General features: G+C 54.0%; 8 protein-coding genes across 8 annotated transcripts; 7 read left to right on the top strand and 1 right to left on the bottom strand.

Annotated features, from left to right (window-relative positions):
* Positions 1–303: 303 nt before the first annotated feature.
* Positions 304–969, bottom strand: HMPREF1541_01240 (uncharacterized protein; the record flags this gene model as incomplete). The annotated part of the gene is made up of 1 exon (XM_008713540.1): positions 304–969. One exon carries the CDS (start codon positions 967–969, stop codon positions 304–306), a length of 666 nt encoding a protein of 221 aa, XP_008711762.1.
* A 742-nt stretch (positions 970–1,711) lies between these two features.
* HMPREF1541_01241 (uncharacterized protein) lies at positions 1,712–2,584 on the top strand (the record flags this gene model as incomplete). The annotated part of the gene is made up of 1 exon (XM_008713541.1): positions 1,712–2,584. One exon carries the CDS (start codon positions 1,712–1,714, stop codon positions 2,582–2,584), a length of 873 nt encoding a protein of 290 aa, XP_008711763.1.
* An 853-nt stretch (positions 2,585–3,437) lies between these two features.
* Positions 3,438–6,419, top strand: HMPREF1541_01242 (uncharacterized protein; the record flags this gene model as incomplete). The annotated part of the gene is made up of 1 exon (XM_008713542.1): positions 3,438–6,419. The coding sequence occupies one exon, from the start codon at positions 3,438–3,440 to the stop codon at positions 6,417–6,419; it is 2,982 nt and encodes a 993-aa protein (XP_008711764.1).
* A 445-nt stretch (positions 6,420–6,864) lies between these two features.
* HMPREF1541_01243 (uncharacterized protein) lies at positions 6,865–7,419 on the top strand (the record flags this gene model as incomplete). Its single annotated transcript, XM_008713543.1, has 1 exon — positions 6,865–7,419. One exon carries the CDS (start codon positions 6,865–6,867, stop codon positions 7,417–7,419), a length of 555 nt encoding a protein of 184 aa, XP_008711765.1.
* A 717-nt stretch (positions 7,420–8,136) lies between these two features.
* On the top strand, positions 8,137–11,030 carry HMPREF1541_01244 (uncharacterized protein; the record flags this gene model as incomplete). The annotated part of the gene is made up of 2 exons (XM_008713544.1): positions 8,137–8,214; positions 8,268–11,030. 2 exons carry the CDS (start codon positions 8,137–8,139, stop codon positions 11,028–11,030), a joined length of 2,841 nt encoding a protein of 946 aa, XP_008711766.1.
* A 545-nt stretch (positions 11,031–11,575) lies between these two features.
* Positions 11,576–12,047, top strand: HMPREF1541_01245 (uncharacterized protein; the record flags this gene model as incomplete). The annotated part of the gene is made up of 2 exons (XM_008713545.1): positions 11,576–11,641; positions 11,724–12,047. The coding sequence occupies 2 exons, from the start codon at positions 11,576–11,578 to the stop codon at positions 12,045–12,047; spliced, it is 390 nt and encodes a 129-aa protein (XP_008711767.1).
* A 1,728-nt stretch (positions 12,048–13,775) lies between these two features.
* Positions 13,776–15,530, top strand: HMPREF1541_01246 (uncharacterized protein; the record flags this gene model as incomplete). Its single annotated transcript, XM_008713546.1, has 1 exon — positions 13,776–15,530. One exon carries the CDS (start codon positions 13,776–13,778, stop codon positions 15,528–15,530), a length of 1,755 nt encoding a protein of 584 aa, XP_008711768.1.
* An 840-nt stretch (positions 15,531–16,370) lies between these two features.
* Positions 16,371–17,657, top strand: HMPREF1541_01247 (fructose-bisphosphate aldolase 1; the record flags this gene model as incomplete). The annotated part of the gene is made up of 5 exons (XM_008713547.1): positions 16,371–16,431; positions 16,483–16,529; positions 16,583–16,693; positions 16,743–17,045; positions 17,097–17,657. 5 exons carry the CDS (start codon positions 16,371–16,373, stop codon positions 17,655–17,657), a joined length of 1,083 nt encoding a protein of 360 aa, XP_008711769.1.
* Positions 17,658–18,035: the final 378 nt, after the last annotated feature.

The following is an 18,035-nucleotide window of genomic DNA, read 5'->3' on the forward strand; positions in this document are numbered from 1 at the left end:
ATTTCGCAGCACCGGAGGAATATATTTTGAGTCGGCAGGTGTAGCCGTACCTTATTGGCAGCTGTAAGCGAGGCCCGCCTGTTGCCTATAATCACTTCAAATCTACTGTACAACCCCAAACAACTCCACCTCTTCTCTGTCTTTTTGAATTTGTTTCACAAGCTTGTCAGATTCCCAACAGAACAAATTGGTTGCAAACCAGCCTACGAACTTCATGCAGATACTCATAGCAATAAGAGAGGAGAGGCCGCTCCTCGCAAAAGGTGGACTTGGATTGCTGAAAACTTACCTGATTCCTCCTCATTAACGACTCTTATGCCAGCCAGCATCCCCGAGATACTCGCGGGTCCGCTTGTCAGAGGAACGAGTGCCACCGATGAAACCTACCAGCCTCTCTACAGTCTTGCGCCTGTCGACCTCAGCTGCAAGAGCACGGTACTCTTTGTCGCTTTTGGCATTGTCAAGCCTGTGATACAGCTCACTCCTTGTCAAGCCCCGCCGCTCCCGCCGTGCGCGCTTCGCTTTTATGTTTTGAATCTCTCGCAAGTCCTCGGAACAGGTCGGCAAATCAGAGACGGGGTCTTTAGAGAAGTCCTCGATATGCTTAGCAGATTCTTTAACCTGCGGGGACGGTGCGTACGTGTATTGAGACGCCCGCTGGGTACTCTTGTCCACACAGGTGTCACTGGATCTCTGAGTCTCTTCGCATCGACTCACACGCTCTGAATGCTTTGTACCCTGCGCACAGCTAGCGCGTTCTTCGCCAGTGTGACAAGAACCTTGAGCGCTTGAGCGAGCCGAAAGCGGCTTGTCGGAGACCTGAGCCGCGGAGTCAGCCTTACCTTCCTGACGACGCTCGGCTCGCTTCGTGCGATGAAATTCATGATCATCGTATGGATCATGAGGGTCGTATTTCTGTCCCGCGCTGCCCAGATTCATGTCATCCAGGTCTTCCGCCAACTGCGACATCTTTGACTTCTTCTTTGATTGCTTTGCTGATTGGCTCATGGCTCCTGCTTCTGATTGTGAGTTCAAGATTCAGAAAAGGAGTTGTCAGGTCGGCAAGGTTGTTTAATGATGGAAAGAGGTCCCATTTCCACAATGACTGGCTAACAAAGAGGTTTGCTGCCGCTCAACAGCCATTCACATCTTCTAGACAAAGAGCCAACAAGGCGAGCTTTGAGCACAGAACCAGTCCATGACTGAGAGCCTCTACTGACACTTGAAAATCACCACATTATCGTGCAGTATAGCAGATCGTTGAGAGGCTGTGGGCCCAACGCGTATAGACTAGTGCACACGGTCTACCGAACACTGCTCGCCAAGACCTAGTTGGTCTGAGAGTGCTTCCAGCAGAAGTGGCGTATAGTGGTATGCTTACATAGTGCAACAACGAATCTGAAATCCCCCTTCGACCAATGGGCATCTAATTTGTAGAAGATTTTGGAGTCGAGGCAATTATTCGACCTGTAATCCGGCACTCGGATTACTATCGATTTGCGGGGAGATCGCCGTTTGGGGGCGCCTCGTGAGAGGCCTCGGCTTTTCGCCCATGACGTTACCCCATCTCGATTTCTAATGGCACCTATGGCGTGCTCTATCGATGAGACAGCATATAAGACCAGACGTGACGGTTTGTCCAGTTAGCGTCTACTGTGACTATCTGTCTCACGTCCCTAGAACTTCAGAACCTCAACCCACTGCCTCGAACATGTCCGCCACCGCTACTCAGACCGCAACCACTACTCTTACATCCGACAAGGATGCCTCTTATATCCCCAGAGGGCCGGTCACTACGACTTTGAACTTCTTCAAGGACCCAGAGGATGGAGCGAAGCCTCATAATTACGTCGAGCCACAGCCAGAGGGCACACCCCAGAGGAACTTTGGCATGACCACCACCGATGTTCAGATGAATGACGTTCGGGGCCGCGAGTCCGATTTCTATCTTGATAAGGATGCATTCGAGACATTCCAAACGGTCCCTTCGAAAATGCAGTACGATGACTGGGCCGACGACGAGAAAGTTACGGGCGTCTACTATCCCGAGGTAGTCCAGTTCCTTCTCGATAACGTCCCGGGAGCGCACAAAGTGACCTTGTTCGACCACACAATCCGCCGAAGCAATCCCGATGCGCCACGAGCGCCCGTCACCAGAGTGCACGTCGACCAAACCGCTCGATCCACTGAGTGGCGAGTCAAGCTTCATAACCCAGATGAGGCAGACGAGCTATTGAAAGGTCGCTACCGCATCATCAATGTTTGGAGGCCTCTGAACGGCCCTGTCCAGGCCCACCCCCTCGGATTTGCCAGTGCAGAAAGCGTCGATGACAATGACCTGGTTCCTGTGGAGCACAGGTACCCGCACCGGACTGGTGAGACCGCGGGAGTCAGGTACAAGCCAGAGCAGAAGTTCTACTACTGGTCGGGCATGAAGAATGATGAGCGGCTCTTCTTGAAGTGCTACGACAGCAAGGATGGTGTCGGCCAAAGAGTGCCACACACGGCCTTTGTGGATCCTCGGACTCCTGAGGGCGCAAGAGGGCGCGAGAGCATTGAAGTTAGGGCTCTTGTGTACGGTTAGAATGGGAACGAAGTGATGATTGGAATGTTGCAGCAGTTTTTTAGCATAGCTCAGGCTTCTTCGCCATGTCTCTTTTACAATTTCGTCTACATACAATATAATTGCTTAAACCATATCCCTTGCTTGGTGTGGCACGGATTGTGGCCCGCACAGGCGAATTCGATGAATCACGGTGTGAGAACGTAGCGAAGACTGACTCAAGTATCCTTACTATAGTGACTCAGGCTATGCTGTCTGGTGGTGTGGCGAGATTCACGTTCTCGACACAGCGCAACTGATATTGAGCTACACCACATACAGTTTAGCTTCAACCACATTTCAGCAAGTCCTTGGCGGCTAGCGGCTGATGACACGCCTGCCCCTCCTTCGAGTTCTTCAGTCTGCAACATAAAAGTCTTTCGAGCGCTCGCGAAATCGAACCACCGACGACTGCCTGTGGATCTGTCTTAATTGCTGAATCACACCGAGCCTACCTAAACACGTTTCTAAGCGATAATTTTGGAAAACCTGCTGCAAGACACTGGCAGGCAGCACACTGAGTCAGCCCCGCCTCTTCCGGGTCATATTTTGGACCACTTTTCGACTCATAAAAAAATCACCACCCACCTCTCCGCCCTAACTTGCGAATGCTCCTCTTGCTATCAAGCTGAGCAACTCGGACGGCGGCCACACAAAAACCTACATTGTCGCCCTGTTGCCCACCTTGAACGAATACTCACCACCACCTGCTGCACTGTGAAGGAACACCTTGGATCTATCACCATCCCCGGATACACGCGCATGGACTGGTTTGATCTTGTCATGAACCTGATCATCAGCCACTTCAGTACCTTCTACGATAATCTCGATTGACATGGCGCCAGCTGTGTCCTCCGCTCCTCGACCTCGAGCTGGCGTCACCAGGAAGAAGCCTCCTCCATTCAAAGTGCCTGGTCTGGGTAACAATTCAGGCCTCACCTCCTTCAGAGGTTCAACCCCTGTACGCCAAGCCACGCCGGACGCCAGAAGACGAACACCTGATACATCTGCTCGAGTCTGTCCCAGCGGTTGCGTCAATCCCACCTTCAAGCATTCCGACGACCTAAATTGGCTCTGCGAGAATTGCGGTGCTGAGGTGGAAGTCGATGACCACCTGGTCAGCGAAACACAGTTCGCCGAGGGGCCTTCAGGACAAATTCGTGCTCAAGGTGTTACCATCGGCGCAGGGGAAACCCACAGAGGCGGTGGTGCTTTCGCCCATACCGGTAAGGCCGGCAGCGAAACTACACCGACCAGAATCCAGGCCGAGAGAAATGCCAAGAACATTGTCGCTCGAATCTGCAATCAACTTAACATCCATGGCGAAGATGAATCGGCTCTCAGACTATTCAGCATGGCCTATACGAAGGGTTTCATCCGGGGACGTAGTTTGGACGATGTCGCTATCGTTTGTCTCTACCTTGCTGTCAGACAGAGTACCGAACAGATTGAAGGTGTTTCACGCCCTAAGCACCCATACATGTTGATCGATTTCGCCGAACGAGGCGATATCGATGTCTTCGCGCTCGGTCGCATCTATGTCGACCTGTGCCGCGAGCTCTTTTTCGATCCCGTTGGAGGTATGCAGCAAGATCAAGATAAGAAGCCACTCCTCGCGCCGGGTCCAGAGGTTTTCGTTGAAAGATTTGTCAGAGAGCTCGAGTTTCCAAGACACGACGAGCGAAAAATCATGAAAGATGCCTACCAGATCATTGCAAGCATGAGGAGGGATTGGATCACCAGAGGGCGACGTCCGGCCGGCGTTTGTGGTGCTGCTGTGGTCCTAGCTGCTCGCATGAACAACTATCGCCGAACCGTTCGGGAGGTCGTCCTCGTTGCCAAAGTCACAGAGATTACCTTAAACAAGCGATTAGAGGAGTTCAGTACGACACCTCTTGGCAAGGTGTCTGTCAGCGATTTCAGAAGTCAGGAGCTGCCTCCGGCCTCGGATGATCACTTGAAGACGCAAGAGTTCTTGAAACTCCAAGAGCTTCGCCAAAAACAGAATCACAACACTTTTGAAAGCTTACCTGACGCTTCCAACCCTCCTATCCTGATACCTAAGCCGAAGAAGCGGAGACGGAAGAACGCAGGGAGTGTGGCCGAGACTGCTGCTGACGAAGGAGATGCGGGCGAGGAAGAAGAAGAAGAAGAAGAGGAGGAGGAGGAGGATGAGGAAGAGAACAAGCTGGAGGAGCCATCTGCGAAACGCGCAAGAGTTGATCCCGACGGTTTTGCCATTCCCGACCAACCAGCATCGTCCGCCACTGGGGCAACAAGTACTAATTCAACGCCGAAGAGGAAGCCAGGGCGTCCGAAGGGTAGCAAGAATTGGAGAGCACCTGCACCTACTGCTCGTGAAACGGAAATAGAGCGAGAAATCGAAGGCGCTATCGACGAGAACATGCCCGAGATGGAGGAAATAGCGGGACGAGTAGCACGCGCGCAATCGTTACCAGCCGAGGACGCAGAAGCACAACCATCGGTCGACAAGACCGCTCCGATGATGATACCAACTCCCTCCCCGACTCTAGGGGCGCCTTCTCTCACAGCTGGCAATACTGGCGATGTTCCAATGTCACCTACCCTCGGCGGTGACGAATTTGAGGACGACATTGACGTCTCAAACTGTGTCCTTTCCGAAGAAGAGCGTCGTCTGAAGGAAACCATATGGGTCAATGAAAATGCTGACTGGTTGCGACAAGATCACGCCAAACGTATCCGCAGGCAACTCAGAGACGCTGAGCTGCGTGAAAAGGGCATCGACCCTGTCCAGTACGAGAGGAACAAGAAGGCCCAGGGCCGTCGCCGAAAAGACGGCAGCAAAGTTCCTGGCCGGCCCGGCGATGTTGCCTACCTCACCAACAAAGAATACGAACGTCGCGGTACGCCACAGGCATCTCGTGAACCCAGCGAACCTGCTGCCGATGGGTCATCCCGACAAGGTACCGTCTCTCCCGGTCGCTCTGCGGCTCTCAATGCCGCGGATTCTGTTACTCGCATGCTCGGCCAGCGCGCTGGCTTCTCTCGTCGCCTCAACTTGGGAGCTATCCAGGGCATTTATTCTGTCCCGGGTGAGCCCGGATCGCCGTCATCCACTTCAGAGAGTCGCGCCTCGTCGATCTTGTCTGACGACTGGGACGAGCGACGCAGCGCCAGCCGGGACCAAATCGCAACATCGAGTGCGGCCCGTCGCCGCCGCGCGCGCGCTGGTCTACCGGAAGACGAAGATCGTAGCGACGTCATCTTCGGCGGGCAGGGGGGCAAGAATACTGGTCTGGCTAGAAGCAAGGCTAGCATTAGTGCTGAGCGGCGGCAGGTTCAAGCGCGTAGCCAGTCGAGAGCCAGTGGCAGTCCAAGTGTTGCGCCTTCGGCGTCGGGAGAGGTCCGGCAAGCAAGCGCGGAATACGAGGACAGTGTGGCGAGTGTCAGTGGAAGCCCAACTCCTCCGCCAATTTCAGCGAAACCAGCGGCATCAGCGCCACGTGTTCGGAATGTGACTTTTGCAAAATCCCCGCCGCAGCAGAGGTCGGCACCGGGATCAGGACCGCACACACCGGCAAGTTCCGGCAGTATGCAATCAACAGATATGATGGACGCTGGAGAGGAGGAGGTCGTTGGCGAGGAAGTTGCTGGCGAAAGAAGCCTGATTCGCGAGGTTGCCCCGCCTGGATCGTACGACGACGACGATCAAGACATGGAGGATGATGACGAGGAGCAGAGCGAGGAGGAGGATGATGATGAGAGCGAAGTCGACCCCGAGGAAGCTTTTGCGGGGGTACTGAAACCCAGGAGGACCTGGGATGACGATGATTGAACAGATCAGGCGTGGATTTGGCGGAGACGATTTGTCTCAGGACACTCTGGTCTAGAGTTATTCTCTATTTGCAGATGATACCCCGGCATTAGTACACGAGCGGGATTGGTTGGGACGGCATGGGACACAAGAAGTGATCATTTCAACTGAGGTTTGGCGTCGTAAGCATCAGTTAGATTGCTTGATGTACCAACAAGGTAGATGGTTCCAGATTACAAAAGGCAGAGAGACTACAACAATTCAGGTCAATTCCGCAGATCTGTTCCGAATCATCACCGTTCAGCATGATGCCAAGGTTGATGGACGCTTACCGGACTATTACAGCGAGCCTTTAGTTTGCGATCATGAATACGAGTAAGAAATACGATGCGACCCGACCCGGGTGTTACACCAGACCTCGCGACGGAGTCAACTCTCACCACCCACCAAGATCAAATCTGACGACATGAAGGTCATCGTCGAGGACTACAACCCACTCTGGGCAGTGCAATTCCAGCACGTAAAGGACGAGCTCGAGGAATGCTTGGAAGGCGTCTCATACCTAAGCATTGAACACGTAGGGAGCACTGCGGTACCCGGGCTGGCCGCCAAACCATTGCTGGACATCGACATTGTGATCACACGAGCCCAGCTACCGGCCGTGATCGAAGCACTGACGAAGAAGGGAGGCTACGAGTACAAGGGCGACTGGGGCATTCCTGAGCGAGAGGCTTTCCGCCAAAAAGGCGCCGAACCGGCGAGAAATCTGTATGCCTGCATCGAAGGTAGTACCTCGCTCCGCAACCACTTAGCGGTGCGCGACATATGCAGGAAAGACGAGAAGGTTCGCGAGGCATACGCGAAGGAGAAGCGCCGTCTGGCGGCAAGAGAATGGCGCGATGTCGACGAATACTGCGAGGCAAAGAACGATGTTTTGATCTGGGTGCTTGAACAGGCGGGCTTTGCCACGCCAGATCTGGAGGAGATTCGCCGACGGAATACAGCTCTGGATGGAAGTTGAGTTCACGGGGTATCTTCTGGCGAGCGAGCGGAGGATGAGCACATACAGTATCAGACTGCACACCAAAAAGTTGGGGGAGGGGGGGGGAAAGAGGCGGGGTACCTCGCACGACAAGCATGTGCAGCTCTCGACTGCAAGGTGTGTCGTGTGCTGCGCACGATGCGCCCAACAGAAAGCAGATCAGCGATGAGTCCCGATTTACACAGCAAACATTCTCTTAGCCGAGACAGCAATGCAGCCTACTGCGTCTTGCGGGACAGGTCCGCAGCCGTGGGCGCTTTGTGTGGGCGCTCCCCAAAACTTCTGGTGGGCCTTTGCAAAAAAAAGCGAGCAGGCTAAAAATTGTGCAGATGTTCGCTTACCGATTGGCAGGGATTCTCAACGGGCAGGCAGGTGGACCCTGCCGTCGCCGCAAAACCCCCAAGGTGCATCATCGGCCAGGTGAAACACTTCAGAATCTCAAGACTTTGTTCAGCGTCTGCGATTTCCTATCCTGTTGGTTTGCCTCGCTCATTGTCTTCCTCTCGGTACTACAGTCGGTTCCATTGTTGACGGTCGCTACCTTTTTTCTTCTGCATACCTGATCAGTGCACGTGCACTGTTTGAACAACAACAGACGCCGCCGCGTACCCCAACTCCACGCTTTCTACGACTTGTAATGCCCCTATAGCCAACACCCTCACGATTCCGTCTGCTGAGCGCCATCTACTTGCCAGCATGGCTCTCTTCCGCCGACAGGACGAAGATACTGGAGACAAACTGTTGGAGCTGGCCTCTGACCCTTTCAAAACCGAGGTGCGCATCCCATCAATTTGTTTCCCCAACTGCAGATCCCTGACTATCCACAGATTCAATCTTCTTCTATAATCACTGCCTTTGCCCTCTACCTGGGGCTTGCCTTGGGTCTCGCCATTCTCTTCTCCGTTTTCCGCCCTCGACACCGCGTTCTGTTCGCGCCCAAGTCCAAGTATGCCGACGAGAAGCATGCACCTCCTGCTATGGGCAATGGCCTGTTCTCCTGGATCAAACCTGTTACCACCGCGAAAGAACCATATTTGATGGACAGAATCGGCCTCGATGCCGTCGTTTTCCTGCGATTCCAGCGCATGCTGCGGAACATGTTTCTTGTGTTCGGCGTGGTTGGCATCGCCATTATGCTGCCAGTCAATGTCACTGAAACCAAGAAGTCGACCCTGGCGGAATGGCATATTGGTGCCCTGATCTACATGACTCCTAGGTTCACTCAAGGTGGTGCACTTTGGGCTCAAGTTGTGATCAGCTACATCGGCAACATTATTGTGGCCTATTTCTTGTGGCACAATTATCGTCGCATCCACAGTCTTCGCCGCAGCTACTTCCAGACTCCTGAATATCAAAAGAGCCTGCATGCTCGCACACTCATTGTCCGCGATTTGTCTAGTGACCTCCGGAACGAGGATGGTGTAACTCGTGTCACCGACCATGCCAATCCCACTGGAGTACAGCCAAAGGTCACGGTGGGCAGAAATGTCAAAGATCTGCCGGGCCTCATCGAGGATCACGAGGAACAGGTCCGCGAGCTAGAGTCTGTACTCGCCAAATACCTGAAGAACCCCAACAAGCTCCCCGCAAAGCGTCCGACCATGAAACCTTCGAGCAAAAGCCGATATAGTGGCCCAGTCACCGATGGCAAGGTCGACGCCATCGATTACCTCGCAGAACGCATTCGAGAGCTCGAGACCGAGATCACAGAGGTGCGAGAGTCCATTGATCGCCGAGATCCGATGCCCTTCGCTTTTGCTAGCTGGGACCACATCGCCCAAGCCCACTCGGTGGCTTTTGCAAGTCGCAATAAGCAATCTATGGGTGCTCGTATCGACCTTGCACCCCGACCTACGGATCTCATCTGGAAAAACCTGCCTATGAGTAAATCTACTCGCAAGACTCGCCGCCTGATGAATGCTGTCTGGATCTCGGTTCTCACCTTGATCTGGCTTCCGATGAACATGGGAATTGCACTCTTCCTTTCCAACTTGGGCAACCTTGCCACTATCTGGCCCTCGTTTCGGGAAAGTTTCGAGGCAAGCCCCGGATTTTATGGAATCCTGCAAGCCGTTCTCGCTCCTACTATTACGTCGCTTGTGTACATGGTGCTCCCAATCATCTTTCGACGACTGCAAATCCGGGCTGGCGATGTCACGAAGACGGAGCGCGAGCAACACGTCTTACGCAACTTGTACACCTTCTTCACCCTCAACAACTTGGTGCTGTTTTCTATTTTCGCCGCCGTCTGGCAGTATGTCGCCAACATCATCGATGCCGACGACGGCACTAAGAGTACTTGGGATGCAGTTCTTGAAGGCAAGTTCTTCTTGACTGTTACCCAGTCACTTTGTGACATATCACCTTTCTGGGTGACATTTCTGTTGCAGCGCAACCTGGGCGCCGCCATTGACCTCACCCAGCTCTCGCGGCTTGCAACTATGTGGTTCCAGAGGCGCTTCATGGCACCCACTCCTCGGCAGAACATCGAGTGGACCGCTCCGGTGTCGTTCGACTACGCGAGTTATTACAACAATGCGCTCTTCTTTGCCACCATATCCCTGGCATTTGCAAATCTTCAACCGATCATTTTGCTGGTTGCAGCCCTGTTCTTTGCGTTCGACGCCTTGATACGCAAGTACCTGTTGATGTACTGCTTTGTTACGAAGAATGAAAGCGGCGGCCAGATGTGGAGAACGTTGTTCAACCGCATGGTGTTTGCCACGATGTTGTCAAACGTCGTCATTGCGGCTCTGCTGATCGCGCGGGATGAGTATGTCATGGCCGGCACGCTGGGCCCAGCTCTCCTCTTGATGATCGGTTTCAAGGTGTACTGTGCCAAGACGTTCGACAAGGAGATCAAGTATTACGCGACGAGTGGCCTGGTCGATCAGGAATCATTGCAGGCCGATGGTGGTAAACGTCGCAAGGCAGAGAAGATTTCTTCCAAGTTCGGCCACCCTGCGCTCTTCAAGCCGCTGATGACGCCAATGGTGAACGCCAAAGCTCAGCCTATACTCTCAGAGATCTACAAGGGCCGTCTGGGATCAGATGCTGGAGGCCCGCTCGCAGCAGGCTTCTCGGATACCTTCGCCATGCAACCAATGGGTCCTTCAAAGAATGATGGCACATTCGAATTTGTGACAGATGCTCAACAAGACTTTGCCTTCTACAAGAATCGCGAGGACTTCCGCGATGAGGCTGGCAGCAACTTGTATGGCAAGCCGGACGACACAATGACCGAACGATCCGCCACACCTATGGGCTTTAAGCGCAGCGGCACTGCTCAATACTCTGAGTTTTCGGCAGAGAGTTCACGCGCAAACAGCCCGGCTCCTCTACAGCGAAATCCAAGTCAGGTACATCCAGCGTTCCGCAATGGTTACGATGTGGACAGCCAGCACAGCCTTAGACGCATGGAATCCCCCGACAGTCACGACATCAGTCTAAGACCACGATCAGGTCTCTACACTGACCCGGACGATGACAGGTCCAACCTGCTCAATCACGACGTGACGATGTCGCAATTCAGAAGCCCTGGCGGAACTCCAGATCAACAAGGTGGCTATGACTATTTCAGGAAATCATGAGATGCGTTTGGCTTTTAGAATAGATCTGTAAATACGTGACCCACGAACAATAGACTGGCGTCCTTCGGGATAGCATTTGAGATGATTGCGTTCTACTTTCATGTGCTTGTTATTGGCTTCCCGGTCGGGTGATTCGGGACTGTGCATTGTGTTCCCCGTAGTGTAAACAATGGGAGGGCCTGAAAAGTCCCATGCTCATCGTGCCTTGGTCGAAGAAACGCTACGTCATGTCGTGGCGGCTTGGGGATCGACAGGAACAGCTATGGCGCTTTCGATCTTGCCAAACGCAGGCACCTCCAAGGTGAATCATGCTCATGCGCATGCTCTGACCAAACCTACGATAGCTGCTCGTCTCCTGAGCCGTGCTACTACCCCGATACGGATCTGCCGTGCTCCCGTAGTCGAGCCATGAAGCGAGCCGCCCGTGCCGCGGGCTGATCTTGTACTCGTCCGCAGGACAATCTTCGACCCCCCCACCAGCCTCGGACGATTCCCCTACTTTCGTAGCAGGGCCACACAGCGCCTTGACGCCCTCAGACTCAGTCATGGCGTGGTACTCGATCCTGCCGCCGCAGCTCGAGTTCATCGAGCGCTGGGTCATCCGCATCTGCGTGCGTTGTCCTCACCTCACCTTACCCGGGCTTGCTCTGGGCCCGTACCACCATATACGTAGGCTAACTTTGCAACTTGCAGCTCGTCCTGGCCATCATCAACCTCGCCCCGTGGGTCATTGCCATACTCTACGATCTCCTGCTCTACATCGGCCGGCGTCTGTGGCATGAAATGCCCATCTGGGGTGGTCGAGCACGTGGGGATGCGAGGCCGAGGGCACCCTCGCTTCGCGACCGGCCTCGTCGGTTTAGTCTGGTTGAGTTGATGGGAGGGGGGGATGGTGGGAGTGGGTCTAAAGAGGAGATGAGTGTGGATGAGCTGAGACGGCGGCACAAGACTCATGTGAGGAATACGAGTGCGGCGAGTGTGGGTATTGAGGAGGAGCCTTTTGAGGCGTTGCGGTGAGGTGTGTCTCGAATCAGCCTGGTATACTGGGGCTGCCCAACGTTCTTCTGCGCGGGCGACATACACATAATCCGAGTGGTTCTGCGGCACAGAGTCAATGCAGTCCAGCTGTGGCGATCTGACCATGGCGGATGCCTTGCTTTCTCGGCTGACGAGCGTCCTCTTCATGCATGCCGTGGCCCGCAGTAATTGCTGCTGCCACTTCTGGACTGGATGATTTCAACGGCGACCGACTGAGTTGTCGGAGTCAGATACTCCTTGGGACATGAGAGTCCGGCTTCATGTACCTGTTCTAGCGCAGGTTTCCTGTAGCATTGTCTGCAGGTTGCCGGGTGCCGCACAGGCAGCCTCCTTACGTTACAGACACATGGCTCAGATCCATTGCTGGTGTACTTGCTATACCCACCAAGTACATGGTCTCTACGAGGGCCAATCTTTGGCGCCTTTCCTTGTTTTGCCCAGAGCTCTACAATTGACAAAGCCGCCTCTATCTCGAACGAGCAGTGGTTGTGAGCCATGGCTGAATACTATCAAGAGCCATGCCACTGCGAATTCCAGCAGCGTGCTAGTGTGCCCGGTAATGCCACCATTGATCATAACCATTGTGACTATGAGCATCATCACCAGGAGAGCCGGGGGCCTATGCACCGTACATCGTCATTGTCGACAAGGGACTGTCACCAACATCATCCTTCATCACGCCATTCTCCCTGCCCAGGCTCACGTCGTTCAAGATGCTCAGAATGCCGCTACGGTCGCGAGAGTCGCCCCAGCACACGCCACGAGGGAGGTTGCGACCTGCTGCGTGGTCTGGAGGTACTTGACCGACGTTCACGCAACAACGACGTGTCTAGGCTATTGGACGACTTGACACAACACCGAGTAAGTAACAGTCATGACAACAGACGGTTGCTGGGCGACGTGGTCAGCCAGTTGTTGGACCGAAGCACACGGGACATGCCCAGCAGCTCTCTCACCACTCCCAACAGGGACGCGCTGATCGACTTGATCATACGGATCACATCTGTCAATGACAACAACAATACCGTGCCGACCGTCGCACAGTCACACATACATGACTCATGTCCTGCCCATGCGGCCGGAGCCACTGATTTCATGACCCTTCAGGCAGCATGGGTGGCTCGTCACTCAATGCCTGTCTCGTACGCAATGTACGCGCCCGACATAAGCATTCCCGTATTTCGGCCGGTTATGTATAGCCCGCCTGGACAGATGCGAGCTCCGCCGCGGTGAATGGGTGGAATTTGGCGCTGAGAGCCGCTGCGAAACTAGCCAAGGTCATCTGTTTGGCCTTCACTTTAGCGTAGACACTCGAGTGCACCGAAGCAGGTCATAATGGCGTGAGGGATAATATGAGTAGACTATCCTGAAAATCAGCGTTGCTTCATACCAACATGGTCCAACAACTTTGCTTCTCACAACATTGTCTCCCGGAACCAAGAAGGAGGGTGCACTACCCGGGGCACCCAGTCGCGGTCTGATGATACTTTACGCGGGATAACCTCGGCCCCTCCCCCAAAGCTGCTGCTTCGGCCGACTCCAAACAATGAGCGGAAGCAAAGCTGACCGGCAAACAGTTTCGACCCTTACTCTGTTTGCTGATTCATTGACTCGTTCACTGCGCCGAGAAATACATAGCGGTGTCCGTCCAGAGCGAGCGTAGGAACGACAACATGGATCAACACAACCCCCGCAGCGAATAATCTTATGGCACCGGACAAGCCATCCACAGTCGTCGCATATGCGGCCGGCGCATCTCTCGCAGCGGTAGCGGCATTCTACGTCTTCAGCCCCTCCTTCTTCATCGATGGCGAGAATTCACAATATCCAAACGATGGGCGGAAACGAACCATCATCGGGCTGGCGAACCCGGCGAACGATTGTTTCATCAACTCCGTCCTGCAGGCACTGGCCGGCCTAGGTGACTTGCGCCTCTACTTGATCAAAGAGCTCCATAGACGGCAGCTGGAAGAGCACGGAATCTACGACACGCCTCCGCTGGTGCTTAAGAGAGGCGAGAGGGCGGATAAGATCGTTCAGCTGCAGAAGGCTCCTGTTACCAAGGCTCTGAAGGACATGTTGGATGCGTTGAATGAGCGGCCGATCTACCGGAAGACGATCAGTGCGAGGCCGTTGATAGAATCACTTGAGCGCGCATTCTCTACACGGATCAGTAGAAATCAGCAGGACGCCCAGGAGTTTCTACAGATCGTCTTGGAACGGCTGTGTGACGAGCATAAGGCTTCTGAGAATGCGAGACGGCGAGCTGTACAGAAGACTTTGCCTTCCGATGGATCCGGAGGCGATACTGTTGGTGACGCGGATTCCATGCACCAGGATCTGGCACGAAAGGAGGCCCGGGTGGGCGACAACGATGCGTTCCCATTTGAGGGGCGCATCGAGTCCCAAATCCAGTGCCAACATTGTGGATTCAAGACCAAACCGTCGGTAACGACATTTGTATCACTGACATTAAATGTACCCCAAAAAAGCTCGACTTCGCTAGATAATTGTTTCGACATCCTACTCAAGAGCGAAGAGATAGACGACTATAAATGCGACAAATGCAGGCTGGTCCATGCAATCGACTGGAAGAAAGGTCTGTTGGGCAAGGCAAAGGCGGATGAGGACCGGGAGACACTCGGTAAAGACATAGAGCTTCTGGAAGAGGCTGTCCAGGCGGACCCCGAGAACTTGCCAGAGGAAGTGCAGCTGCCCGATTCTAAACAGGCGCCGAAACGCAAGATCCGGAAATCGACAAGGATAACGGTGTTCCCCAAGCTTATTGCCATCCACCTGTCCCGCTCTGTGTTCGACCCAGGCAGCTATTCGAGCAAAAACACGGCCAAGGTGTCGTACACACAGCGGCTCCGCCTCGGTGGGATTCTCAATGAGCACTGGTACAAGCTGCTGGGCGTTGTGTGTCACAAAGGCAGCCACAACAGTGGACACTACGAATCCTTCCGAAGGAACCACATCTATCCTCCATTCGCTACTCCGGACGCTTTCAAAGCGTACGGAGATGCCAGTCGAGCTGAAACGCCTTCGTTGTCTGCGGTGCCTTCTCCTCTGACCAATGGCAAAGATGTGCCCTCTGGTTCCACGCCCGCAGACCGATCATCGTCCTCGCTGTCTTCTGCATCACCCTCTACACCGTCGCGCCCATCCTCACAAGCTACAAATCGGGCGGACGCCGCCAGCAGCACTGCGCCCACAAAAGACGAGACGCCAGTGCCAGCCCGAAACTCGATTTACCGGACTGTGACACAAGGATCGAAACCGCAAATACAGTCGCACAAGTCTGAAGCGAAGCCTCGCCGCCGAAAGAAAGGGGCAGAACGGTGGTGGCGTATATCAGATGAGAAAGTGAAAGAGGCGCGGACTTCGGACGTGCTGGGGATGCAGAAAGAGGTCTATTTACTGTTCTACGAGCTAGAAAGGCCGGGTGAAGATATGCTCTGAAATTACATCCAAGAGATTTGGATGATGTGCTCAAGCGATGACAACAGGTGTACAGCGTACAAGCAATGGTCAAGCGTACAACGGGCATAACGACGATCGTACGGCTCGATCGACACTGTCCGATGCTAGAGAAGTCTTGGAGACGGCTCTGCCCTTCTATTCCGGCAACGAGGCCGGAGACGGGCTCGGTACATGTTTGAAGAAGACGCCTCCCTCGGCGATGGCACCGACTAGTGATATTGACGATATGTACAAAGACAACATTTGCCTGACTCCAGCGGCTCCCTAGTGGGCGTTCTCATCATCAGTCCAATCAGTGTCTGCTCTTTCCAACCCCATGGTGATTTTGTTTCTGGCACCAAGTCAACCCACATTGGCAGAGCCCGACAACACCCGTGGTCTGAAGCCCAGAACGGGGAAGAACGTGGAGCATGATGGGGCTTTGGTGAGGAAAATTACGGAAACCCGCCCATCTGGATCCACGAGGGGCATTCCGTCAAAGGCTTGGCAGATGTTATGAGGGGCAAGCCGGTTCGGATGGAAGGTATGAGGTGAGTGGATGCGATGTAATTGAATCAGCTTTGGTCTTTTGCTGTTGCTTCTTTGGCAAACTGTTGAAAAACTTCAACTTTCTTCTTTCCAATTCTACTCAATCACTGGTATCCCACAGATCAGTATCCCAATTGTTTCGGTATGTCGCCATGATTGCTGAGCTTCGACGCCCCGCATACTTGCTCCCTCTCCTCAGCCTACTCCTCAAGGCTTTGTGTTCCTGTACTGACCTTGGATGCGACAGATTTACCACTAAGCACTACCGATTATCACTCCCCGACCGTCAATATGGGTGTCAAAGATGTCTTGTCTCGCAAGGAGGGCGTCATCGTAGGTGACGATGTGCTTGGTGAGTCGCCTCAACGCCTCGAACGGCTTTCCCCAACTGACTCGTTCGCAGCTCTCTTCAAGTACGCTCAGGAGAAGAACTTTGCCATTCCCGCCATTGTGCGTTGTTCCAGTTTAAGCCTGCTCGAGCGCACCACTAACCGTCTCAACAGAATGTTACCTCATCCTCAACCGTGGTCGCAGCGCTCGAGGCTGCTCGTGACAAGAAGTCTCCAATTATCCTGCAGGCTTCTCAGGGAGGCGCAGCTTACTTTGCTGGCAAGGTACGTGGGATGAAGAACATGACGGATGATGTCGCTGACGAATCTACAGGGCGTCAAGAATGACCAGCAGCAAGCTTCGATCGCGGGTGCTGTCGCTGCCGCTCACTACATCCGATCGGTGGCTCCCATCTACGGCATTCCCGTTGTCCTCCACACCGACCACTGCGCGAAGAAGCTTCTGCCCTGGCTCGATGGTATGATGGACGCCGATGAGGCCTACTTCAAGGAGCACAATGAGCCTCTGTTCTCATCCCATATGATCGATCTGTCTGAAGAGGAGGTGGCCTGGAACATTGAGACCACTGCCAAGTACCTCAAGCGGGCTGCTCCCATGAAGCAGTGGCTGGAGATGGTGAGTAACTTGTGCGATACCCCCGTGAGGCTAGACTGACAGATGCATCAGGAAATCGGTATCACTGGTGGCGAAGAGGACGGTGTCAACAATGAAGATGTGGACAACAACTCTCTCTACACTCAGCCCGAAGATATCCACCAGATCTGGACCACCCTGTCTAAGATCAGCCCCTACTTCTCCATTGCCGCTGGCTTCGGTAACGTACACGGCGTCTACAAGCCCGGTAACGTCAAGCTGCATCCCGAGCTGCTCGAGAAGCACCAGAAGTACGTGCAGGAGAAGGAGAGCACCAAGACCAACAAGCCTGTCTTCCTAGTCTTCCACGGCGGCAGCGGTAGCTCCAAGAAGGAATATCTTGATGCCATCAGCTACGGTGTCGTGAAGGTCAACCTCGATACTGATCTGCAGTACGCCTACCTGACTGGTATCCGTGACTACATGCAGAACAAGAAGGACTATGTCCAGAAGGCTGTTGGCAACCCCGAAGGCGAGGACAAGCCAAACAAGAAATACTTCGATCCCCGTGTGTGGGTGCGCGAGGGTGAGAAGACCATGAGCGCCCGTGTTCAAGAGGGCCTGGAGGACTTCAACACTGCCGGCCAGCTGTAAAGCATTAAACAAACCCGCCAGACTAATTCAAGTCTGCGCTCCATAGCCAGGCAATAGTCTGGATACCAGACACCAATATTGATATGGCGTATCGTCTCCAGACGTTACTTTAGCGATCGCACACTTCCTACGGCAAAAGCAAGTCTAAAGCAAGTCTACATGCAGCATCAAGATTCGTAGATCGAAACCCCCTGAGGCGAGAGTACTACGTCGGGGGTAAAATCGATGGCGATGGAGGGGCGTGAGGGGCACCCAGCGAAACCGAAAATCTGCCATGACGTATCGCAACACGGCATGGTCGCGTGGGCCGATGCAAGTTGCCCTTGGAATCCATGACCGCACCGCGAACAGGCGATCGTGTTGCTGCCATGCTTCGCC

Source organism: Cyphellophora europaea (genome assembly GCF_000365145.1).
Source record: "Cyphellophora europaea CBS 101466 unplaced genomic scaffold supercont1.1, whole genome shotgun sequence".
Classification (NCBI taxonomy): domain Eukaryota; kingdom Fungi; phylum Ascomycota; class Eurotiomycetes; order Chaetothyriales; family Cyphellophoraceae; genus Cyphellophora; species Cyphellophora europaea.